A 27,472-nucleotide genomic window follows, 5' to 3' on the forward strand; every position below is an offset into this window, starting at 1 on the left:
CGTAAGTATATTATTAAAAAATTTGAAATTTCTTAAGCAGACATTTACTTATCATGCACATAAGAAAATCTTTCAGTTTAACACGGAAATTAACATACAATGAAAATCCTTCTTTATAACTTGTAAAAATGTTTTTATGATTTGTAATAAGTTTTGAAAATTATAACCACTTCTATAGAATATCCTATTTTTATCTTTATTATTCAGTTCAAAATGATATAAATATTTTGTAGTAATTTTTCTTGAAGATATGATCAGATAATTTCTCAATTTGCCCACACATACCTTCTGCAGTCTTGACATTGGTACAGCCGTACCCTTCCTTGATGCCGTGAAAGTCCTCTTTGTCTTCAAGGTTCTGTAGAAATCTGGCAGTGATGTTTGGGAAACTCTGATGTGACATGGCCATGTATTTCTCCCGGATCATCAGAGCCTTCACTAAACTCTTGGAGGCCTGCTCCAAGTCCTTCAGGGGAACCTAGAGCAATCACGGAATTAATTCTCACAGAGTGTAAAAAATAGAAAATGTTGATGAAACATGACTGTCTGCTCCTTTGGCCTTTGGAAATCAGAACAAGATCAAGTGTAGAACTATGTTATGACTCTATGGGGTTTTTTTATGAACCAAATCTATTGATAGGTTTACAAGATACCGTATAAAATCAGACCTGTGATAAAGACCACCTGTCTGGAGAGGCCACTTATTTTTGTTTCCTATGTAATGCCATTCACAATAACCTCTATATGAAGGCCACCTGTGTATAAAGGTCACTTTTCTGTGCTCCAGTAAGTGACCTTTATAGAGAGGTTTGAGTGTATATGACATAAGGAACAGGACAACTGGACAGAATGAATAGATCTGGGGAAACACTATATATCCTTCTACAAAGTTGCAAGCAACAAAAAAATAGGAAAATTCAGTAAAACATTACATAATATTTTTCACTATTTTCCACCTTCCTGTATATTACACATGACAATTCAGGACTTGTGTTGAGTATTTTTGTAGGGCATCAATTGATATCCTTTACTTGTGGGTTTGACTGTATTTTATATTGTCTGTTTTTGTAGGGCTGTCTGTCAAGAAGTCTGTAACCTCAGAAAGGAGAGGATATTTATACTACACTTGTGTAACAGTTCAGCAGGAGAGACATCTCATGTATAATGGGTTCATCCAATGATTTAAGATATCTTCACAAATTCCAGATATAATTGTGTGAATCCCCACATAAGTATAGTACTAATTACCATTACGGACAGTCAGACGGACAGTGACAGACAACCTACCCCACTCGTATCCTCCCCACTGATGCTAATTCTCTGGAAATCAGGAGCGAGGTCATATTCCTCCTGTACCTCAGGAAACTCCATAAATACATTTTCAACGTCCGTGCTTGGCACCCGATTAATTGGGGCATGTCCTCCATTGTCACGCTCATGGCTCCGTGCAGAACCACTACAACACAAGGCATAATGTAATGTTATATTTTGGAACCAATACAGTAACATGCCATTGGTTAATACAAATTTTATAAAGAATAAATCACATTTTGTTTTTCTAACATGATTTTAATATTTGTTTTCTATATCTGCCTTGGAATTGGACACAAATAAGATTCACCAAAATATTGACTTCTTTAATTCTTAAATGTTTTTCTTGTTAGGTTAACAAGTATTTCAACCAAACTAATCATGCATAAATTTATTAGACCATAACAAATTTAAAATCTAAAGTTTACAAAAATTCCTTTTATGGTTAATTAATATGTCAGACAGACCAATATAATATTTATATATAGGATCAAACTACTTGGTGATAGAATTTTGTTTGGGAAATGGCAAAAATTTACTTATGCAAAAATCATTGTTACAAAATACAAATTTATATCAGACTCTGGTCGGGCATTGTGATAAATAGGAACAGGTTATTTACAAAACTAACTTATACAACTGAAACTGATTGGGCTCAGAAAACCTTTCTTCTCTTCCATCATTTCAATTATTAGGAAAATACCCTATTTCACCTCATTTTGGATAATTATTTACATGTTTAATATTAAATGCTTATTATTGTTCAAAAGGTTTGGTCAGAGCACTTTCCATCTATTGACTTCCTAATGATCAAATTCTCATACTCTGTTAAACCTTATCATATGTTGTTCTAAATTTTAAATGAGATTTTCCTACTTCCTAGGAGACAATAAAAATCATTATTTTCCAATATAATTTTTTTGAAATTTTGAAAGATTTTTTAAATAACTCTAGTCCTTCTACGAGTTGTTTTGCGTTGAGGAAATATATCTGTTAATTAATGTCAATATTATAAATATCACTATGTGAATTAATCTATCATTGTTAAACACTGGTAATCATATTTTTTCTTCAATGCTTCAAATTGTGTCATGATTTTACCAAAAGCTTGAAGCAAAAGAATTAATTTTTCACATAAGTCAAGAAATGGACAATAGTTTAAGTGACTTTTGGGATATATCCGAGTCCTGAACTCATGATTTTCCTGTGGGACTAAATCTCTTAGTAATGGGGTTCATTAGAATTACAGAAATGATGTTCAGAACACACCTGACAAAAAACTCTACAAAACTTACTGAGTTTATTTTTTCTATTTTTATTTTCAAGCAATACCGGTAATTGTACATGTCCTTGTTTATTTATTGTTTACAACTTAACTTAAAACACAAACAGAGTAAAAAAAGATTTCCTCAATAATGTCAACCTTTACACTTTACCTAAAAGTTCCAATTTTCTGTAATTATAGATGAATACTATTTGAACCATAATTATCCAAGTAGCACTTAAATTCAAAATTTTGAGACAGAACTTTCCTGAAAATGATACAAAAATTATAACATTTTGTTCAAATCTAACTGTAGGACCATAACCATAAATCAGCCATGCAATTACCATCTCCAGCGTGCAGAATATACATTCCCCAAATATCAATACATGCATAATCACAAAATATCTCCAGCATGTACAGATATTCCCAAAATATTTATACATGATCACAAAACACACTATCTATAGTCATTATCAAGATACTATCAAAATTTTCGCACAAAATGGCCATGCTAAACAAAAACTCATGACATTTGATCAATGCAATCAAAAGCTTGACCATGACGCTATCAACTGATGACCACAGGTGGACACAATGTTGACGAATTAAAATCTTCAACGTACAAAACTTTCATTAAATAATCAAAAAGAAAATACTATCAATACGTCAATTATATCAATAAAGTAAAAATTAACTTATCTGAGAGATACTCTAGACAATAATTGTGCATTTGTATTACAACAAAAAATGTTGAAATCTGCTCTTTGTAAATGTCTCTCCATTTACAGTCGTTACCAGTCAGAAAATCCTTCAGACATTTCCGTGAGATTTCATGATCGCACAGCGAGCTCTCAAATCACTATATCCGTGTATTCTACCTGTGACTTGCTGTCACGAAAACATCACACTTTACATGTAAATGTGTTTTACATATCTAGTATTTTCTATCTGATGTACATTTGAATATACAGAGTGGTCAAATGTTTTTTTCCCTGGCAGCCTTCTGAATCTCACATAACTTTGATTTGTATTTTCAGTGAGGCCCATTTTTATTAATATCTTTTAGTCGTTTCTGTATTCCCTAAAAGTGTTTCTTAAAAGACACAACAGAGCTTATATATAATGTTATATTTCCTTAAAAATCAAATGGACAGTTTTCTCAGAAACTTAAGTGATGCATATAAGGGGGCTTTATGGCCTCAGGTGATAAACTGCTTCAAATATCTCACTTAACATTCGGAATCAGGAAATGTATTGACAAAATAAATTTTTTGGTGGTAAAAATGTGCAAGTTGAGTTGCAATACCTCTTTCTCGAACAATCAATTTAATTATAGTTTACAGCACAGATTCATTACCAGTTAATATCACTCACTTTGAAGAAAGCCAGTTACTGAACTTAATCTGTAGAATAAATATATATTATAAAAGTTGGTACATACCACTGGCCAAATATAAGTCCATCAATATCCTTCATCCCTTTCCTTAGAACTCACAAAATATTTCTGTTTTAATAAAACGTAACCGTTTAAAAAAGTTGTTTCTGTCCAAATTTCTGAATAAGAATAATTAGATTTTCCAAAAAATTCTACCTAGGAAGCAAAAAAAACCCACTTCATGTATATGTAGGTAGTAACTGATGAGGAAATCAGCCCAATTCTACCTTGTAACAGACTCATCCTCTAATTTACAAAAAAAATTAGGTCAATTGATAAACTGATATGATTCAAAAAGAAATATTCATTTTTTTCCCTTTTTTTACAAAAAGGAACAATAGAGCCACCACGAACTGTAGTGTTATTATGATAATCCTTTATCGTCAAATGTCTACAGCCACAAATAATGAAGACGGAAACTAATTCATGAGAAAGTAATTACCGATTGATAAACCTTACACAGAATTATCCCCAGAACTGTCTCACTTGATTACTGAGAGCATATAGTATCAATTTTCTTGTGTAATGATGGTACATACATACGGTAAATGTGATATGTTGTGTTTGTCGTTATATACACCTCTTGTAATTGTTAACAAGACTCCTGAAGAACAGTGTTAATAGCAAGTTATTTCTTGTCTTAAATAGACCAAATATGGTTATTTTTTTTCATTCAGACTAAATGAAGGGTTTGATTAAAAGCTGTGCCCTGCACGACAAATATTCTAGAAATTAAAACAGATTTATTCTATCATTTTTTGTTTTAACCATACTTCATACATAGATAAAATATGTTTCTTAATGTCAAGTAAATCTAATTTTGAGTAATCATGATGTGAGCACATTTACCGTAATGTGCAGTCAATGCCTTCCAGTTAATTAATTATTGATGGATATATATACATGAAATTTATCTACATGCTAATCAGTGTGAGTTGCTGTACATCACGATCAGCTCCAACACATATAAAATGTACAGGAATTATCAGCTGATATTGGACAATGATCATCGTACGATGACAGGCTTCCTTGATTTCTATCATGTAATTTAGCCTCATTTGTGACTATCAGGATCTAGCTGTCATGCTGGTAATATAACACTGGGTGGATGACCGATAAATATTAATACTCCACTCTAAACAGGAGACTCCAGAGGAATCCTGGCTCTCACCTGAGTTCATGTGCTAAAAAGAAATGTAGAGTTCAACCTCCAACACATTTACTTTTAACAAAACCTCAAAATTTCTCCACGACAGGTGACATTTTAAATATTCAACAAACTCAAAAAAATTTCAGCTTTATATACATATCAAACATTACTATCATAATAATCCTAATGATTTTAAACTACAGGCTTTTAAAGAGCAAAAAACAAGTTTACCATAATTTTACAATAATGTTTTACATGCAATTCAAAAAGCACATGCATGAAAAATGAATTGAAACCAGACAAAATGATCACCAAATTTTCATGCTCTCTCACAATAACAAGTTGAAAATAAATGACCATTTATCTGGCTAAATGTTCATCAACATTTGTGACTACAAATAGTCTTGTGAAAAAAGAAATATGAAATTATATTATGCATTGTAATACAATAAAGTTTTTCAGTGAATTTTAGAATATAATTCCATTTTTCAAAATTGAATGAAAATTAAAACAATTTTTTTTTTCTGAGTCAGCCAGTTTTTACTAGGAACCAGCTAGACCACAAAGTTATAATCATTCTTAAATCAAGTAAAATAAAAATATTACAGAATTGTTTAACATTTTACATATCCAAGCATTTCTGGTCAAATTAACAACATTCACAAAGATTTTTTGATGCTTTTTTTCATATTCATGATAATGCATTTAAGGCAAAGCCAGATAAAACCAGTGTACAGATATATATATATATAAATAGAGGCGACATTAAAATTTACCTGTGTTTCCAGATATACTTACCTAAAGATTATAATCAACTAACAGGTGTGATTAAAACATGCTTGTACCAAATCATAACAATCTGCAATCTTTGACCCAAGCCCAAATATTATAGGAAATATAAAATTTGAGTACAATTTTGTATGTCCATATCAGTGATTCCCAGAAACACAGGTAAGCTTTTTTCAGACTTTTGGCGATTTAGTGTGACAAGATAAGATATACAAGGATTGTATGTGTATGTGTGACTCACTTTTTACCATCCTCACTCTCATTAACTAGCTGATGATCTGATGCAAAACATCTGTAAGGCCAATGAATCCAATATTAATATTCACATCCAACGGAGACAACTATTCCATATCTATCATTAAAGAGATACTTTATTTGTGCTTTTTGATACTGTAGCTGAATTCAAGTATCTCTGGTAACTTGTTTGTAATGCCTGAACACTGAATGTGTAGAGAAACTGGAAATAAAGCAATGGTAGATGCTTACAGCTAGGATAATCCTAGATTATCATTATCCGGGGTGAAATTTGGCATTTTGGAAAAAGTGGATGAGATTTATTTATAAAAACATATAGCAAACAATGAGTTAAACATTTTCAGTAAAAGCATGGGTAAATATTGCAGCAGAGTGATCTCTGTTACAGCTCAACCTCAGATTTCCTTTGGTCTCATGTAATCTGCAACCATAGTGGTCAAAATTTTCGCGAAAGTCATTATTTGGAAGCATGCATGCACTGCCTCTGTTTTTTGACATATCATTAATATCTGTGTTAAAATGGAACTTTTTTCAACATTCTTAGGATCAATAAACTAACCCATTCATAACAAATCATTATCTATAAACCATTATGCAAAGGGAGATAATTCAGTGATGTTACAGAGCAATGAACTAACTCATTCATAACAAATCAATATCTATAAACCATTATCCAAAGGGAGATAATTCACTAATATTACAGATTCATGAACTAACTCATTCATAACAAATCATTATCTTTTAACCATTATCCTAATAGAGAAAATTCCAATATGTTACACACCAAAGGGAAACACTCCATTATAGTACATATCTAATCATTACACAATCCAATAAAACTCAAAATTATGCAAGGAAGGAATCTAAGGGAGACAATTCAAATTATTATTTTCTCATAAACAATAAAGACTATCTGATCATATATACTTTTTTGTTTTTGTTTAATTTTGCATTCATAGTATTAGTGATGACAACACATTCCATATTTGATATCTCCAGTCTTGCAAGACAGATCACTGTTAGTAGTAAACAGATGATTAGCACCAATTTGTTTTCCATGATCAAAACATAAAGTAAGACAAAAATGAAATTAAAATACACACCCTTTTTGCTGATGCTAATTAACATGTTCAAGTGTTCATTTGAAACACTTTCTAAATAATTATCGTTTTAATTATTCTATAACTTCAAAGTATATAAAATTCTGGTACATTCAATGAAAAATCAGTCAGTGTTTATATACCAATCTTAAGTAACCCTATCTTATTTTATTTTTAACATCAGGAAATTTTAACCTGGTCTTGACAGGTTTTTCTTTAAGAAATTGGTGCCTGGATTTTCTAACCTATAAAATTCCATGATGCAAGAAGAAATCAAAATGTTGCTTACCTATCTACTCTAAATTGTGTGTAAAAGGAGAAAATATCAATGATAATAACAATAATGGGATATTTGATCCAAAGCTGGTGAAGGTAATGTTCAACCCTGCAGCGCAAAGAAAAACTTGTTTACAAAGTAAAAAATTATTTAAAAAACATTGTCATTTGAATGTCAGAAAACATTATTTTACTCAAAGAATAATTGATACTTGGAATAGTCTCCCTCAATGGGTAATTTCATCACTTAACGTTCATGATTTTGAAAAACACCTAGACGATTTCTGGAAAGATATTGAACTGAAGTATGATCATACAGCGTCTTATATCTAGTCTAATATTATGTTTATATTTGTAATACATTGTATTGATGTGAATACAGAGGCAGAAATGCCTGTGTTCACTATCATCCTATTAAAAACAGTAACAGTAATAGAGTAAAAATAGTAACAATAGCATATATATCATATATCTTATGGAATGTCTGGACAGGTATATTGGAGGTATTACTTCATGTGTACTACTATATGCTTCAATGAGATCAAATACAGGTACATGTATACTTCATATATTTAAAATAACATTGTGATGTGTTACTTTTAAATATCATATGTAGCAATGCCACTTTGTCTTATAATGTAGATGTGTCTTTACAGCCATTGTAAAACTATATTTGCTTTCGTAAGCACCCTCTTGGTGGGACTTATCATGAAATATATATATAAATCATAACCAAACCAATAAAATGAAATCTGTTACAGATCTTAAGTTCAAAATCTGAGCAGGGTGTATAACTAGATCAACAAGTGCTAACATAAATTAATATAATCTGGCTTCTTTGGAAAAAGAAAAAAAATGCAATTTAATGACTTAACTCAATTTAGCATGAAAAATAGCAACAAAACACAATAAAGGTACTTCATATATTTCTGGATTCTTTGAAGCATTAGACGGTAATTTTATTTATTTATTTTTTTCAATTTGATGTATTACATATTGACAAACAAAAAAAAGTCACCAGCATTTTAACTTTAACATAACATATTATTGGTCAGTAATAATGATCAATATCCATGCCTATATAATTGAGTTCCACTTTGATATGGTTATCAATACATGTATTGGCAGGAAGGTGTTTCTATAGTAACAACATCAACAATTGATTTCACTTACAGCAAAGCTACAGGTTGTCTAGGATACTTTATATCCAGGGAAATTAATCACAAATACAGACTTGGGGCAAATTCTTTATTCAAAGTGTGTGGGGCCTATGTGTGCACAGATTATAAAGAAAGGTCTTTTTTTATTCAACTAAAACTAAAACACAAATGTCAGCTTTAATCATGATTGCAACAATATTCATACATTGAAATAATTGTTTTGTGATGTTTAAAATTTATTGTACACTATATATTATGGATCCAAAATGATGTGGGTACAGAAATCTTGGTATGATGAAGGCATATAAAATTCATGTTTATCACAAAACTCTATTAAGCTGTTCTATCATTTAACAGATATATTGATATGCCAGGCTATGTAAAATCCATAACTTATCTATAAAAACCACCCAGGCTATGTAAAATCCATAACTTGTCTATAAAAGTCACTCAGGCTATGTAAAATCCATAACTTGTCTATAAAAGTCACCCAGGCTTTGTAAAATCCATAACTTGTCTACAAAAGTCACCCAGGCTATGTAAAATCCATAACTTATCTATAAAAACCACCCAGGCTATGTAAAATCCATATCCTGACTATAAAAGTCACTCAGGCTTTGTAAAATCCATAACTTGTCTATAAAAGCCACTCAGGCTATGTAAAACTTGTCCATAACTTGTAAAATCCATACTTGTCAAAAGTCACCCAGGCTATGTAAAATCCATAACCTGTCTATAAAAGTCACTCAGGCTATGTAAAATCCATAACCTGTCTATAAAAGTCACTCAGGCTATGTAAAATCCATAACTTGTCTATAAAACCACCCAGGCTATGTAAAATCCATAACTTGTCTATAAAAGTCACTCAGGCTATGTAAAATCCATAACTTGTCTATAAAAGTCACTCAGGCTATGTAAAATCCATAACTTGTCTATAAAAGTCACTCAGGCTATGTAAAATCCATAACTTGTCTATAAAAGTCACTCAGGCTATGTAAAATCCATAACCTGTCTATAAAAGTCACTCAGGCTATGTAAAATCCATAACCTGTCTATAAAAGTCACTCAGGCTATGTAAAATCCATAACTTGTCACTCAGGCTATGTAAAATCCATAACTTGTCTACAAAAGTCACCCAGGCTATGTAAAATCCATAACCTGTCTATAAAAGTCACTCAGGCTATGTAAAATCCATAACTTGTCTATAAAAGTCACTCAGGCTATGTAAAATCCATAACTTGTCTATAAAAGTCACTCAGGCTATGTAAAATCCATAACTTGTCTATAAAAGTCACTCAGGCTATGTAAAATCCATAACTTGTCTATAAAAGTCACTCAGGCTATGTAAAATCCATAACTTGTCTATAAAAGTCACTCAGGCTATGTAAAATCCATAACTTGTCTATAAAAGTCACTCAGGCTATGTAAAATCCATAACTATAAAAGTCAGGCTATAAAAAAAGTCACTCAGGCTATGTAAAATCCATAACTTGTCTATAAAAGTCACTCAGGCTATGTAAAATCCATAACTTGTCTATAAAAGTCACTCAGGCTATGTAAAATCCATAACTTGTCTATAAAAGTCACTCAGGCTATGTAAAATCCATAACTTGTCTATAAAAGCCACTCAGGCTATGTAAAATCCATAACTTGTCTACAAAAGTCACATAACTATAAAAGTCATTCAAGCTATGTAAAATTCATATCCTGACTATAAAAGTCATTCAAGCTATGTAAAATCCATAACCTGTCTATAAAAGTCACTCAGGCTATGTAAAATCCATAACCTGTCTATAAAAAGACTGTGTGGCAAACATATACCTATGAAAGTCATCATTTCAGAAATAAAACAAGAATCTTGATTGAGTACCATAGAGGAATACTTGTGTTTTATTATATTTAGCAATCAAACAACTGCAGAATATGGGGTCACAACACAAATAATATTTTATAGCATTTCAAACTGCAAAAAAAAAAATATTGTGTCACCTTACATTGTCAAGGTGGCCTTGCATTGTGACTTAGCCAATATTTTGACAGCCCCTTTGATCATGACTTGTACAAGTGGTCTATATTGAGGATATCATTAATCATTTCACAGGTCAAATTTTTGAGATCATGTTATTACTCTGAAAATTAGTGAAAATATCATCTCTGCAAAAATAACCAACCTGTATAATAGAGAACCTGTTATACAACTATACATGTAGAATGGTTACAACTTATATTCACCCAGCTGTTATGGCCAAATACCTGTTACAAATCAGTATGAGAACAAAGAAGACATATGTGATAACAATATGGTTATCTATAATTATTTAACCTGCAATAAAACCTACAGGTCTAACAGTAACTTCTAACGTGTAATTCATATTTGGTGAGCTTATTGCTTGTAGAACTGCAACTGAATATCAAGATCACTAATAACTAGACCTGGACCAATCAATTATATGATAAAATATTATGGGTTGAATAGTAAATGCCTGCACTGAAGGCCATTTCAGCAACTCCAATTTCATTTTATAGTGATCAATCAGTTGTCTTTTTTTATCTATAAATGGTAAATTTTCCTTCCACAAAACTTTATCTGAAATAAAAAAATTTGAAAAAATCCCAGAAAGAAATAAAAACATATATCTCAGGCTTAAGATAGGATCTAATACAGAACCTCAGTGCTTGTTTAGCAATCTTAAAATACAAATATCAAAATGTTATCTGCATAACAAATTTAAATAAACAAATGATTGTCTATAGATGACTTCTGCTTAATGAACATATAACATATGCATACTATAAACAGATAGGATTCCAGTTTGCATTTTCCATACTTGGTTGTATTCAAATTAAAACAGAAATTGTGTAGGAAATTCAAGTCTGTCATGGTAAAATATTTATCTCTCTTTATTTAAGTACATGTTTTACTGTTTGAGTAAGCAACAAAAAGCCAATGTTTCAATTGCCAAACTGAAAGAGTGGAAAGAAGTAAAGCGTAGGTAGGAAAGGAGGTGAGAAAGGAGGTGGGACGCGAGGACAAGAAAGTTGGTGAAATGCTGCTAACATGGTGAACACTGCTGAAATGCTTCTAATTACCTACCCCTCAGATTCCTTTGGTATGTTCAGGTTTAATTTCCTGTTTCAGAAATAGAACATTATTTTCCTGAAGAAGGGCCAGATGATATGCACATGTACCATTTATTCAAACCTTAATAACAGATCTCGTAACCATCACCAGTAGTTCGCTGTCCTTTGTAAAACATATGCCAGATTGTTATAACAGATGAAAAAGTAGGAGTAAAGACAACGACATGGAAATAGAAAATGTTTTGTGCACAAGATATGTGAGTAATCAGCTCTACCCACTTCTGCACATTGGGTGTGTTCCATAACAGATTCTGCACACTCCTGATTTGATTGTATCACAGAAACACCCCCAAAAAATGCAAGTGTATTATAGTTCCAAGACTAAGTCACACAACATAAGCAAAGTGGGAGTAAAACTGTATTTAAGTCATCAATTTAGAGTTAGTAAGTGGCAAATCAATCAAATATATATAAAAAAGAACAAACACTGGCCACTGATTGTAAAAAAATATATATGAGATCAGGTGAGCACAACATTGTAGATATATGTTCATTATCATACACACACGAGACATATCGCATAAAATCAATCTTCTTGCCTTTGACAATTCATCATGTAGCATATGTAAGTGATTAAGACATCACATATCAAAGCTATGTGTGTTAATGTGACAAAAACAAAAGTAAAATATCTGAGTTTGAATGCTGTACTCACCTTCTACTGTACTGTCTCTCAAAATAATTCTTAGTCTCATTCTGTTCTATGGGATAACTGCCTAATTCATATGGGGCAGAAACCTCGTTAAAGGGCACCTGTCCTTCAACACTACGGTTGAATATTTTGTCTGCAAGTTCTTTAAACTTATCATCCATTGGTGTGTGAATATGCTTTGGGAACTTCAGCTTGGCTGGTGAAAATGATGGAGACAAAAGTTCCTCTGTAATAAAAAAAGAAGCAATATTCATTCTTACATCAAATTAGATAAATATTATTGACCTACGATTAGGATACTAATCCTACAAACAAGTAACATACAAAAGTTCCTTCTCTAAACTCTAAATCTGTCCAAACACTGTTTGAATGGAACAAACTGAATGATAGTGTAAGTATGCGCTATGTACACAGAAATACAAAGGAGTGGAAAAGAAGTTCTTATAACACAACCAATATAAGATTTGAGTGTGAAGTTTCGATGATTACTGTATTTTCCGGGCTATAAATCACACCCAAGTATAAGCTTCAGGGCTGGTTTTCAGTGATTTTTTTCCGGTTTGATCCACATATAAGCTGCACAGGAATATAACTGCATGCTTTCTTATGATGTGGTAACCATTATGTTGACCAAAGTTTGTTGATATAACAGACAACAAAGGGCAATTTATCAAGATTGTCGGTGAATTATTGATGTGTTTGAAAAAATGTAAAATAACATTTATCAAACTCATTTGGCTTGGGTGCCTTCAAAGATTGTCTACGAACAGAAATAGGGACTGATATTATGTATGGTTTACGAAACAATCTATCAATTGGTGTCTGTACTGTTGAATACTAACGAAGGCCCTTGCGTTCTGACCAAATTCTTTTAGTCCCATATTATTTCTTGTAAGTTACATGAAGTCATTCTTATCGTAAACAAGCATGGCGGTCATTCTAGAATTTGACTCAATGATCTATCGATCCCAGGATGCAACAGGCTATTGTAAACTTCCGCAATGGCTTCACAAAAGTTCAGAAGATATTATTGTGATTCATATTAAAAGGTATGATAAATTAAAAACTTGAGAATGTTTTATTTCATTTCAATCTTAAAATCACCCTGCATACATTTGCAAATTACGATTTTACATGATCTGTTCCAGTCACAAACATGTGATGTACAGGTACTCATGAAAACCTTGATACCAACGTTTCGTACTGGTATCCTTGATTGAAATCACTATTATTTATTCTTTCTGGAAGCATGACACGTTACAGCAACCAAAATGACCAGGGTGCAAGGTCACACAGGTCCATTCTGTCATTTTTGTTCATCCACATATAAGCTACACTGATTTATAATCCACATGTCTGACTGCCAAGGAAAACAGACACTGTAGCATCTCTGTAGTAATGAATCTATCAACTTTTTTGACAGGCCTTTGATGTAAGGGATGACTAATTGTCCTTTCTTGTTTTCTCCTTTTCCTTGGTGTTTTGTCTCTAACTCTTTTTGCTTCAACCGAATTCATTGTTATTACTTTCTGGATTGCCCAAACAACGTATCCACATGTTTTCATGGTGCTATGGATGTGATTTTGATCTTTCTTCTTGTCTTGTTCTCCTGTGATAATTGTTTCAAATCTGCTGAGTGAGATTCACGCAACGCCCAACTTCTGGTGTAAGGGGCATCTTTTCTGTATAGACCAATATTTTGATAGTACCTTCATCATTCTTTACTAATAGAGTTTCAAGGAATGGCATAGCAACATTGATTTCTTCCTCACAGGTTAAACTGATGCTGTTAGTGGCATCTAGGTAATGATATGCTCAGTCAAATCTTTCTGTGATCGTTTGTTAATTATTTGAAATATGTCATCAATACACCACTTAAGCAGACTAGACTTGCATTGTACTGAGGCTGTGGCTATGGCTTCTTTCACCAAGTGCTCCATGATAAGTGCTGAGGAATTTATATATCTAAACTTTGTAAGGACAATGTTGTGTATAAAACAGCATTTTAGCGCAGGGAACTTTATATTTATTTTTAAACTGCAGCAACACGCCATCTAATGTGAAAAGAGTGAATAAAATGAGTATAATGACCTAGTAACATTTCTAAAAGATGTTCATGTATTGATTTATGTTGTTGTTGAAAGGTATTGAATAAATGAAAAATAAAGAACTATAGTATTTTTTTGTGTCAAATCATTATTCTAATTTCTATATAACTGCAACTCAAATGCAACAAAACCAGAACATTTCAATACGATGTTGTTTGAAAATAAACACAAAACACCTCATCGATGGAATATGTGAGTGACTGAGCTTAAAAACCATTCAAAGAAATTAGCTCCAAAATATAAAAAAAAATTGTGTAAACCCTTTTATAAAGGTACAACTTGACTATCATTAGTATTTAAAATTCACACAGTAAATAAAACCTTGGGGGAAAATAAAAGAAACAGGATATTAATATGCTATTGTGTAAAATTGCTGTTAATCATGAATAGATAATAAGATTTGGTTTATTATCCGCCACAAGATTTATTATTGAGGCCATCATGCCTTAACAACACTACTAATATTGCACAACATTATCATGCGCTCACGCAATGATGTTATAACAAACCTGTCACGGTATGTCTTATATTAGCTAATACAAATTCATAGAAAAAAAATGTCCACAGGGTCATAAATGAAAACTTTGCATCAACATCCTCCAAAATTAAAGGTAAAGTATACCAAGCAATTAGGTCTGAAAATATCATATAAACAGAAACGTATTCTTAAATTTTTGTCAGTCAACTGATCATGACTGATCTTCTGTCACAGGAAATGGTTTGCACACGAATAGACGAGTCGGACTGGATGTGGATGCATTAGTTTCTAGACCAACAACGCGGAACAAAAATATTTTCCCTGGTACCTGAAGGTCTTTTCTTCAAATCGTCTTCGTCGTTTTCCATTGTGCGTACAGGATTTGCTCTCTCTACAGATAAGTTGTATAGGGTCTGTCACTGAATATTCACGGATGCACAAACACAACTGTCAACATTGATGGAGAGTTTCAACTAAAGGGGAATAACTCGTGTAGTAAATAATTGCGTTGTAATATTACAATTAATTTTTTGAATTCATGACCAATAAATGGTTCATAAAAAAGGATAAAGTTTCATATATTATGGCTTTACAGATGACACATTTTCATTAGATTTCTATTATGGTATTTATCGTATAACGTATTTGCAAAATTGTAAGGTAATTACGTTTATGTTCTTTAATACGGGTTTGAGAGCAGTGTACAACATTCCACCCTGTCCTGATCTGGATCAAGTGAGCGTTTAAAATATTGTGAGGATCTCCAAAGCATATCGATAACAATGACAATAATTAATTCTTTCCATGTGAATGCGACTTTCGTGCATGGACTGCTATTAGTGTTGATCTAGCTGAAAATGTCTATTCGGAAACTTTGCTCTAACAGGCTGATCCGTCCGTTGGATAAAACGTTTTGTAGTAAGTTTCGTGTGTACTAGATATTCAACACGACTCCTCAGTGATAAATTACATGAGTGATTTGTGACAGGAACTGGAGCACCGGCAAATCTAGTTATATAGGGAGATTTAGCTATAAAGTCAAATCTGCCATTACGTATAGAGGGCAAATGTAAACAAGTAAGCCATTCCTGGTCGCGATCATGGTGTACACATCGAAAAAATGGACGGCGAATCTAATGATTTGGTAGGATATCAGTTCCAGCGAGTTGGTTGAATTTCACCAAAATTAGCATTTGTAGCCAAATCTACCTTAATTGTCAGATTTACCGATGCTCCAGTACCAGACTGAAGCTTTACCAGATTAAAGATAACATGACAGAAAGAAGCTATTCAGATACTTTGACTTGACGAGTTAGACATTTATTAAAAAAGGCAAAGCCTTAAAAGAGTTAAGCTTTATGATTACTGAAACAGAAGATTTGGTCTTAAACAATGCATAAATACAGTATACTGTAATCGTCATAATGCATTGCTAAAAATCTTAAAAATTGCATTTAGTATTTGTTTGTCAATTCTTATAACGTGATTTTGTCTTGTTTTGTCTTATTAGTTATACACTATGTTACTCTTCTGGTACCAGAGTACATTTTTTGTATTTGTGAAGTCAAAACCATACTTGATATTCCAGGGTTTTCAACCATTTTCACTCTTTGCACACCTGGAACATTTCATGGCACAATTGAAGGTTCCATCTTGTGGACAGGTTCCTTTGATGTACATGAAATGAATCTTGAGGTCACATGACAGTTTGTTGTACTGACTTTGAAGTTGCATTTTTCTTTCTTTTTTGGAACTTAACGTCCTTGTTCTGGTTATAACCGGGCCTAGAACTCTTGAAGTTGCATGTCACTCCTTTGTAATCTTTGAAAGGCGCATGTTGACCAGTGATTGGTCAGAATTGCTTCTCCTAAGACCGACCAAAAATCTTCACTTGTGCCTTCAATTTTGCCATGACCTATTGTAGGGGAGCAAGAGAGCCAAAGTGATCGTAACCCCTGGAATAGTCTGAAGTTGTTTTAATCAAATGAAAGTGTGATACAGCTTGCACCGTTACGAAATCTTTTTGAACATTCATATAAGGGAGGTAACTCTAATCTCTGTGACCTAGCTGCTTGATCTCATTACAATATTTTCCAGTGGTGATTGAGTGAGATAATTTCCCCATAGAGTACTGTTTCCAGTTTTGTAAAACAATTATCTGTTTAACACAACTGCACTTGTGGTATTGGAGAGCTGCATTCTTGATATGTAATATATGTATATATTACAAAAGTCATAGTCATCCTGCTGTTAAATTGGCAATTTTCACCTGTACTTATAGGTGATTAAGTATTGACAGTTAATAACTCAAATTCTGTAATCAAAATATTTTTAATGGAGTAAACAAGTTAATACACATTTACATTTATTATGCATATACATCATTGAAATTTGACAAGACACATTTGAATATGAGATAAAACAACAGGATATATGTCTAACAAGTCCAAATTGTTATTTTAGCATTTAAACAATAATTGTGGACAAAATTGTCATTATCTGTGCACTGACAGAGAGGTCTGCTCTTTAAAATGTTAAAACAAGACTTGTCTCATAATACCAATACACTTGCTGAATGTTCCACACCTTACTCTGTTTTAACCTATGTTTGTGTTAGCCACACCATCTTAAGTCACATATCTTATATAGTCAGAAAGACAGATAGCTAAATGTAAACAAGAATTTCCTGATCTTCACTTCAATTCTTTTGATGGGTATGTGTATTTAGAATTAAAAAACAGCAAAAGTTACATGAGAACATTAGTTTTTGTAAGTGAAATAAACCTGATGTGTGTGTTAATTTTCCATTGGTTTATTTTTGTAATAGTATTCATCATAACTTTGCGGAAAAAGTTTGAATATTAGGAGATCTTGTTAAGTCACATGGTTTCCTTACTTTTAATTTCCATTAGAATATGGATAGATGCAAAGGTAGTATGTTTGTACTGAATTTTGAAACTTGACATTTCTATTAGATTGCAGAACTTTAAAGAAGACCACTCAATGTGGTCTGACATCAGATATGAGAACTCCAATCCTTTAAGATATGAATGAAATAGGCAACCTGGGCATGGGATGGCATTCAAATGATAATTGTTGAAAGAAATTATCACTTTCACGTGCACAAAAATGTTCCCAGACTTATTGATCTTAAACATTTATGTTGTTGTTTTGTATTGATAGGATATTATTCTCAAAGAAAGCTGACAAATGCAGAAATAAGAAAGAAAAGAAATGCCCTGTTTGAGGAAGAGAAGGCTCGACAGCTTTCACTGGTGACACGGATTGAGAAAATAGAGGTGAAATATGAAGGCCATCCTGAGCCATGCACCTTGATCATGAACAAAGGACTATCAACTCCGTATCACTGCACCATGCGTAAGCTCATTCTTTTTTTTTATTCAAATTCAATTTCTAAATCTGTAATTAAATTCTCTAACGTGATGGAATAGGAAATAGTTTATTTGTAGATTTAAATTACCTGGGTAGGGGGTTAGATTTTGACAGTATGTCACTGTTAATATAAGTGGGGCATCATGTTATTTTGCTTTGTATTTTTCCTATTTGTTAATCGTCTTTCAAATATACATTATGATTATATTGGGTGTTACTTTTTGAAATAAAATATGCTTTAAAATTCTCTTTGTCTGCTTAAAAAGGTTATATCCTATTTTGTCATAGTAAAGAACAAAATATTCCATTATTTTGTACAGACCTGCAGGAATTGTTGATGGATCGTTCAGTGGTGGCGAAAGTCAACGGTCAGTTGTGGGATATGCACCGTCCTCTTGAAGAAGATTGTACTTTAGAACTTCTACATTTCTTGGAAAAAAAACCATTTGCTAGTAATAATGTAAGTAATCCAAATTGCTAATAAGACAAAAGTTTTACTGCAATGTAGTGGAATTGTAGTTATCAGGAATTGTGAGTATTAATGACCTGGTGAGGTGTTATTCTGAAATCTGTCCTTCTGTCCATCAGTCCGAAATCTCTCTGTTGGTCCTCCATCCATCAGTCCAAAATCTCTCTGTTGGTCCTCCATCCATCAGTGTGAAATCTCTCTGTTGGTCCTCCATCCATCAGTCCAAAATCTCTCTGTTGGTCCTCCATCCATCAGTATGAAATCTCTCTGTTGGTCCTCCATCCATCAGTCCAAAATCTCTCTGTTGATCCTCCATCCATCAATCTGAAATCTCTCTGTTGGTCCTCCATCCATCAGTCTGAAATCTCTCTGTTGATCCTCCATCCATCAGTCTGAAATCTCTCTGTTGATCCTCCATCCATCAGTCCAAAATCTCTCGGTTGGTCCTCCATCCATCAGTATGAAATCTCTCTGTTGGTATGAAATCTCTCTGTTGGTCCTCCATCCATCAGTCTGAAATCTCTCTGTTGGTCCTCCATCCATCAGTATGAAATCTCTCTGTTGGTCCTCCATCCATCAGTCCAAAATCTCTCTGTTGGTCCTCCATCCATCAGTCCAAAATCTCTCTGTTGGTCCTCCATCCATCAGTGTGAAATCTCTCTGTTGGTCCTCCATCCATCAGTCCAAAATCTCTCTGTTGGTCCTCCATCCATCAGTCCAAAATCTCTCTGTTGATCCTCGATCCATCAGTCTGAAATCTCTCTGTTGGTCCTCCATCCATCAGTCAGAATTTTCTCTGTTGGTCCTCCATCCATCAGTATGAAATCTCTCTGTTGGTCCTCCATCCATCAGTATGAAATCTCTCTGTTGGTCCTCCATCCATCAGTATGAAATCTCTCTGTTGGTCCTCCATCCATCAGTATGAAATCTCTCTGTTGGTCCTCCATCCATCAGTATGAAATCTCTCTGTTGGTCCTCCATCCATCAGTCTGAAATCTCTCTGTTGATCCTCCATCAGTATGAAATCTCTCTGTTGGTCCTCCATCAGCATGAAATCTCTCTGTTGGTCCTCCATCCATCAGTATGAAATCTCTCTGTTGGTCCTCCATCCATCAGTATGAAATCTCTCTGTTGGTCCTCCATCCATCAGTATGAAATCTCTCTGTTGGTCCTCCATCCATCAGTATGAAATCTCTCTGTTGGTCCTCCATCCATCAGTATGAAATCTCTCTGTTGGTCCTCCATCCATCAGTATGAAATCTCTCTGTTGGTCCTCCATCCATCAGTATGAAATTTCTTTGTTGGTCCTCCATCCATCAGTATGAAATCTCTCTGTTGATCCTCCATCCATCAGTCCAAAATCTCTCTGTTGGTCCTCCATCCATCAGTGTAAAATCTCTCTGTTGGTCCTCCATCCATCAGTCTGAAATCTCTCTGTTGGTCCTCCATCAGTATGAAATCTCTCTGTTGGTCCTCCATCCATCAGTATGAAATCTCTCTGTTGATCCTCGATCCATCAGTATGAAATCTCTCTGTTGGTCCTCCATCCATCAGTCTGAAATCTTTTTGTTGGTTTTCTGTCCATCAGTGTGAAAATCTCTCAATTGGCTGTTCTTCCATCAGTTTGTAATCCCTTTTTCTCAGTAAAGAATTGATTTATGTCGACGTTTGCATGAATGTTGATTTGAATCAGGATAACCCTTTAGTTTTACAGAATCAGTTGTCTACTTAGTTAAAATTTATGAGACATATTGAGCCGCTATTTGGTCACAATGATCAGACTGAAGTTTGAGCTAGATACAGCTTTAATCTCCATTGTAATCAGATGGAGGATTTCTATCTTTGGTTTTTGGTTAATTGTGTCCTTCCATCCTTCCACTATCTTGTCCATCCCCCCCAATCTGATACACAACTAATCAGTGAAATATTAATACTAGGGATATACCTTAGTGAGATGGTGTGATGCCTATCAAAAGTAGGTCAGTCTCACCTACATCAAAGAAAAAGTTTGTCTGTATCATCTACAATACTAACCACAGGATCTTAACATTTAAGGTGTGAGTTATCAAAAGTAGGTCACTGTGACCAAAACTTTATGCTTGGGATATGGGTCCATTTTGGCTGAGACAGTGTGTGTCATATCAAAAGTGACTTGATCTACATTTTGACCTTTGACCTACATCAGTTTGCAGTTTCTGTATATTGTTTATATAGTAATTATTCTGGATAAGCAGTTAAATACATCATTGTGCTAAAATAACCAGAAAGTGATAATGCACTGAAATTTGAAATAATAAGATCAAGTATGTTGATAGTTAAATGTGTGATATACAGCAACAAAAGTTAAAACAAATTGTTTATAACTGGTAATTAATTTCTTTTCTTTCAGACATTTTGGCGTTCCATGTCATTTGTACTTGGTCACATTTTAGAGACGGGCTTCAAGGAAGATATCCGAGTGGACCTGTGTTCATTTTCTCGTCCAAATGGTAAACAAAGTTTTTTTTTATTATATTTGTGAGTTGATCTGCTGATGTAATCAACAGTTTAGATTTGACTGAGGTACATAATGTTATGATAAGTGTCCAGCACAGCCTTGTTTTATAATTCTGTATTACATATAAAGGAGACATTAACCGCTAACCACTGAAGAAGAGAATTGGTACAAAATGACACATGATGGTGTCTGATTCATGCATTCTTTAGACAACAAAAGATATGTTCACATGATGAGGTTTTATAATTTTGTGGTGTTTTCTCCTATTTTCCAGTAAGAAGTGGAAGTTTTGTGTATGATGCAAATCTTGGCACTGCTACCACAGACTACACAATAAATGAGGTGATTATTACAAATGACACAATCTAGAGGCTTCCATACTATATAAATGTTGGTAGAGTTCTCACTGTAGATACAATCTAGAGACTTCCATACTATATAAATGTTGGTAGAGTACACACTGTAGACACAATCTAGAGACTTCCATACTATATAAATGTTGGTAGAGTTCTCACTGTAGACACAATCTAGAGACTTCCATACTATATAAATGTTGGTAGAGTACCCACTGTAGATACAATCTAGAGACTTCCATACTATATAAATGTTGGTAGAGTACCCACTGTAGACACAATCTAGAGACTTCCATACTATATAAATGTTGGTAGAGTACCCACTGTAGACACAATCAAGAGACTTCCATACTATATAAATGTTGGTAGAGTACCCACTGTAGACACAATCAAGAGACTTCCATACTATATAAATGTTGGTAGAGTACCCACTGTAGACACAATCTAGAGACTTCCATACTATATAAATGTTGGTAGAGTTCTCACTGTAGATACAATCTAGAGACTTCCATACTATATAAATGTTGGTAGAGTACCCACTGTAGACACAATCTAGAGATTTCCATACTATATAAATGTTGGTAGAGTACACACTGTAGACACAATCAAGAGACTTCCATACTATATAAATGTTGGTAGAGTTCTCACAGTAGATACAATCTAGAGACTTCCATACTATATAAATGTTGGTAGAGTACCCACTGTAGACACAATCTAGAGACTTCCATACTATATAAATGTTGGTAGAGTACCCACTGTAGACACAATCTAGAGACTTCCATACTATATAAATGTTGGTAGAGTACCCACTGTAGACACAATCTAGAGACTTCCATACTATATAAATGTTGGTAGAGTACACACTGTAGACACAATCTAGAGACTTCCATACTATATAAATGTTGGTAGAGTACCCACTGTAGACACAATCTAGAGACTTCCATACTATATAAATGTTGGTAGAGTACCCACTGTAGACACAATCAAGAGACTTCCATACTATATAAATGTTGGTAGAGTACCCACTCTAGACACAATCTAGAGACTTCCATACTATATAAATGTTGGTAGAGTACCCACTGTAGACACAATCTAGAGACTTCCATACTATATAAATGTTGGTAGAGTACACACTGTAGACACAATCTAGAGACTTCCATACTATATAAATGTTAGTAGAGTACTCACTGTAGATACAATCTAGAGATTTCCATACTATATAACTGTTGGTGGAGTACACACTGCAGACACAATCTAGAGACTTCCATACTATATAAATGTTGGTAGAGTACACACTGTAGACACAATCTAGAGATTTCCATACTATATATATGTTGGAAGAGTACCCACTGAAGACACAATCTAGAGATTTCCATACTATATCAATGTTGGTAGAGTACCCACTGTAGACAATCTAGAAACTTCCATACTATATAAATGTTGTAGGTAATTAGAGCCGATGACTTCGATGATTGAGATTAACTTGAATTACATATTTTCTAGTAGCCAAAGTGATTCATCAGATTGTATTTGACATGACACCAGTAGATTATTTTCTGCTGACTGTCTGACTTTATTTCATATTAAAAATGTTACTTTTTCCCGCAGTTTGTTCTGCTGTACTAACTTTACGAAAATAAATTTGATGGCAAAAGGAAGAATGTAGAATTTAGTTTAATTCCATGCTTGTAAATAAATGCACTGTTTTGAAATGATATCATGTGATTTTTCCCAGAGTGTGTTAAGAGGCTTGAGTGCAATTGGATATCGACTTGGTGCACAGAAGTTACCATTTGAACCTCTATACGTGGACGTAGCTCTTGCGGAAAAGATGTTTGTGGATAATCCATATAAGCTTCAACAGATTCCGAGTATTGCCTCAAAGTCCGAAAGTAAATCACACGTGAAAGTGTATCGAATGGGGGAGCACATCGACATCAGCAATGGTCCTTTGATGTCATCTACCTCGCATATATCCAACTTCAGAGTCACAGCGGTCAGTATACATAATCACAATAGTCAGTATACAGGGTTACAGCAATCAATATAGAGTTACTGGTCAGTATAGAGGGACACAGTAGTCAGTGTACAGGGACACGGTGGTCAATATACAGGGACACAGTGGTCAGTGTACAGGGACACAGTGGTCAGTATACAGGGTCACAGCAATCAGTATAGAGTCACTGGTCAGTATACAGGGTCGCAGTGGTCAGTATACAGGGACACAGTGGTCAGTGTACAGATACACAGTGGTCAGTGTACAGGAACACAGTGGTCAGTATGGTCAGTGTACAGGAACACAGTGGTCAGTATGGTCATTGTACAGGTACACAGTGGTCAGTGTACAGGAACACAGTGGTCAGTATGGTTAGTGTACAGGAACACAGTGGTTAGTATACAGATACACAGTGGTCAGTGTACAGGAACACAGTGGTCAGTATGGTTAGTGTACAAGAACACAGTTGTCAGTATACAGGGACACAGTGGTCAGTATACAGAGTGATTTGTATAAACAGTAATATTAGTCAGGAAAATATTTGGTCAGTGTATGGGTCTTGATCCCACTGACAGACTTAAATGTCTCTATAAAGACTTGATCTGCTCGCTAAAGCAGATCCATTGGTAGAAAGGCTGAGATTTTTTAATTTATATTAATCACCATTACTGTATATTGACAATTTGGTGTTTCATCATCACTTATTTTATTGTTGAATATATATATTTATGATCAGGATATTATGTCCAAATTTCAAAAACCCAGACAAGTTATCCTCATCTGTAAGCTTAAACAAATATTTATCAGTAACCTGGCTTTGGTCAGTCTGTATTTTATGTGAATCCAGTAACATTCAGTGTTATCAGTACGAGTCTCTTGGTAAGAGTTTTCTTGATGGCTCAGGGTCTGTGATATTGTTGCTAATTACTCCTGTAAACCTGTCAAATGCCATGTAAAAAAATGACAAATGAACAAAAATTTCAGTGCGACTGTCATTAATGATTTTCTACAGATTCACCCCATCATGACTGGCTATGGGATGTTACACAGAGTTCAGGGTTTGGCTATACCGCACCCTCTGAAGGTATGTATTAATTGGCTCCCTGTATAGAGGAATATATTTTGGTTTTGGTTAATGGATATTAATTAACATCCAATCAACAGCAAGGGACAATTGAAGGACAGCCTCCTGGTGTATGCAGAGTGAATGGATGTGTTAAATGCATTTTTTGGGAGGGTTCGGTATGTGTAATTGTAATAGTGCAGAACTGAAGCCAACTTTATAAAGCTAGCTTACTCTAGTACATTTGTGTACTGCTGAAGGCCTTATCAGCACATCCCACCCAGTCACATTATACTGACAAAGGGAAACCTGTTGTTTCACTACCACAAAGCATTTATCATTAAAAATGTGCCAGTTACTGTTGAACATAGAGCATTCACAAATCAGTTATGAATAATGAAAGATTTCCGCAAAATATCTGTACAAGTTTTTGTAAACTTGTGTTGATAATGAATAGTTTCCCATGTGTGATATGATATAGAAAGGAAGAAACCTAGTAAGATTCTGTCCTTCACCAAAAGAAGTAGTCCTGCACAATGTAATTTTGAACATATTTGATAACATGCATGTAGTACCTTTATTTTAACGACTACCCTGTAACATTCTTCTGTATTTCAGCTACATCACTGGGCATTTGATCTACTTGATGAGCGTGCCTCAAAATTGGTAAGTTGTATGTCCCCAGGGGGGAAGGGAGGGTGGCATGCTCTCTCCCTATTCCTCATCAATATTAAATATCATATCTGGGCAGATTTTTTCATAATATCATATGTTGTATATTATATTTCTTGTAAATTTTCACTGCAAACTGCTGCACCACTCATAACAATATCATGGTCAATGGTGACTATGTCCTGAGTGGAAGTTATACATGGTGAGAAATTGAATTAGGTGACTGGTCACACGGTACAGTGGCTGGCTATGTCTTATCTAAACCCAAGTGTAGCAGACAGGCACCTCGCATACAATCATTTTTTTCTATGATATGCATAATTGTCAAGGAAATTTCTTCTATATAAACTTGAACCAATTAAACTGTTGAAATAAAAGGAAAATAGTGGGAAAACACATTAAAACATCATGATTTGCCAATAATCATATGTGTAGGTTGTCTGTGGATATGTGTTCAGGATTAGAACAATTCATGATATGACACTGAAATTCTTTTAGTCTTCCAATGACTGATTTTCACAAATCAGAGATGTAGCTCGAGAGAAATTTGTCTTATTTCTTAAATTTCACTGTTAGAATTAGTGTTTGCATCATGTTTTCTTTTCAGAATGTTGAGGCTGCATATCCGTATCTTCGTCAGGAGGAGGAGAGTGAAATATTAATGAAAGAATAGTCGTCAGAAGTCTCAAATTTGTTGTTAATTAAGTGCATCTATTAAAAGAATTACATATACAGAATTACAAATTGTTTGTGTTTTATTCAATTACATTGTAATCATGTTCAGTCAATTAAAGTAAACGATCTGAAAAAATGGGCTCTTTAAACTGGTATTCAGGGTGGTCGTGTAGCACACTCGCCTTTCACCTAGCCGACCGGGGTTCGATTCCCAGAATGGACGTGAAAAGGTAAGGGTTCAGCTGCCCTACCACGTGGGTTTTACCAGGATACTACACTTACATTCGGGCCAAGAGTGATTAGTATAAGTTGATATAACTTGTTTCGCAATTGTTGTAAAATAAATCAAGTTTATAAACTGGTATTCTGGTTACTGTAAACCAGTTGTCAAAGACTGGGAATTAGAATAGTTTTGTTTATGATAAACATATATATTTGCAAAACAACAAGTCCGATATGCATGATCTTATCTGGATCAGCCACTGGAATTGAACCCATAACCTTTCAGTTAAAAATTCAGGCTAACATAGCCTTTATCTTTTATATCATCCCCAGCATCCCCAGAAGTGAAGCAATTAAGCAAAAGTAATTTGATTGGTCTAGAGGGGGTTTCAGATGAAAAAATTGATTAATAACAGAGTGATATGTTCTTTGAAGATTTCAAAAGAGCGCAACCTGCAAAGCCAGTACAACATAATATACTTCAAAGGATCAAACTTGTCTTCTCATCTTATTCAAAAGGTGTCACAAAAGGAATCTTCAATTTTGCTCTGAAATGTTTCAAGGGTGCAGCGGGCCATAGTAAGCATAACTCCTGTAGTATTGAGGATGATCTGTATATGAATTGGTCCCTGAACAGACATCCAAACATCAGTTAAGTAAACAAATTTGGAACAGGACCCTAGTTCTGTTTAAAATAAATGTTCACAAAACAAAAGACCAATGTACGTGATCTTACCTGAACCTTTCAGACAAAAATTAAGATTATCATAGACTTTATAATGGAATTAAGTCTTTTATGGATCTGACATCCAAACTATAAATCCGTTCAGGCTCCCATCTTTTCTTGACAACTTCTAGCTTTATTCAGAACAGTCTGGAATGGGTGTGGAATTTTGCAGATATAGTCACCATAGGCTGACAGTGTGCACCTGCACTAATTTTTTTTATTCACACCTTTTTATTTTAGCCATTCCCTTTAAATATTATTACCCATTTTTATTGCAGTTGTT

The 27,472-nt window shown here is 33.9% G+C and overlaps 2 protein-coding genes across 5 annotated transcripts in view; one reads left to right on the forward strand and one right to left on the reverse strand.

Moving 5' to 3' along the window:
- The window catches only part of LOC132557748 (AMP deaminase 2-like), a 35,018-nt gene extending 19,455 nt beyond the window's left edge, over positions 1-15,563 (reverse strand). The window contains exons 1-6 of one of the 4 annotated variants that reach the window (XM_060222274.1): positions 15,451-15,563; positions 12,540-12,762; positions 11,838-11,873; positions 6,194-6,244; positions 1,288-1,456; positions 286-478 (exon numbers count right to left, since the gene is read on the reverse strand). In XM_060222274.1, the coding sequence (XP_060078257.1) occupies positions 286-478; positions 1,288-1,456; positions 6,194-6,244; positions 11,838-11,873; positions 12,540-12,762; positions 15,451-15,490 (712 nt within the window). In that variant the 5' untranslated portion in view covers positions 15,491-15,563. The remainder of the gene's footprint in view (positions 1-285; positions 479-1,287; positions 1,457-6,193; positions 6,245-11,837; positions 11,874-12,539; positions 12,763-15,450) is intronic. The other 3 variants (XM_060222275.1, XM_060222276.1, XM_060222277.1) reach the window with 3 other exon arrangements.
- A 399-nt stretch (positions 15,564-15,962) lies between these two features.
- LOC132557745 (large ribosomal subunit protein mL39-like) lies at positions 15,963-26,302 on the forward strand. The gene is made up of 9 exons (XM_060222266.1): positions 15,963-16,040; positions 18,306-18,500; positions 18,836-18,975; positions 21,374-21,473; positions 21,756-21,823; positions 23,570-23,830; positions 24,843-24,914; positions 25,512-25,559; positions 26,173-26,302. Exons 1-9 carry the CDS (start codon positions 15,980-15,982, stop codon positions 26,236-26,238), a joined length of 1,011 nt encoding a protein of 336 aa, XP_060078249.1. The 5' UTR covers positions 15,963-15,979; the 3' UTR covers positions 26,239-26,302.
- The last annotated feature ends 1,170 nt before the right edge of the window (positions 26,303-27,472 follow it).

This window comes from Ylistrum balloti, unplaced genomic scaffold (genome assembly GCF_031769215.1).
Source record: "Ylistrum balloti isolate Yb309-2 unplaced genomic scaffold, AGI_CSIRO_Ybal_v1 Utg370714, whole genome shotgun sequence".
NCBI lineage: Eukaryota > Metazoa > Mollusca > Bivalvia > Pectinida > Pectinidae > Ylistrum > Ylistrum balloti.

Coding starts and splice junctions, on each gene's coding strand:
- LOC132557745 (XM_060222266.1), top strand. CDS start 15,980: ATGTCTATTCGGAAACTTTGCTCTAACAGGCTGATCCGTCCGTTGGAT. Junction 18,976..21,373: donor AACCATTTGCTAGTAATAAT/GTAAGTAATCCA, acceptor CTTTTCTTTCAG/ACATTTTGGCGTTCCATGTC. Junction 21,824..23,569: donor CAGACTACACAATAAATGAG/GTGATTATTACA, acceptor GATTTTTCCCAG/AGTGTGTTAAGAGGCTTGAG.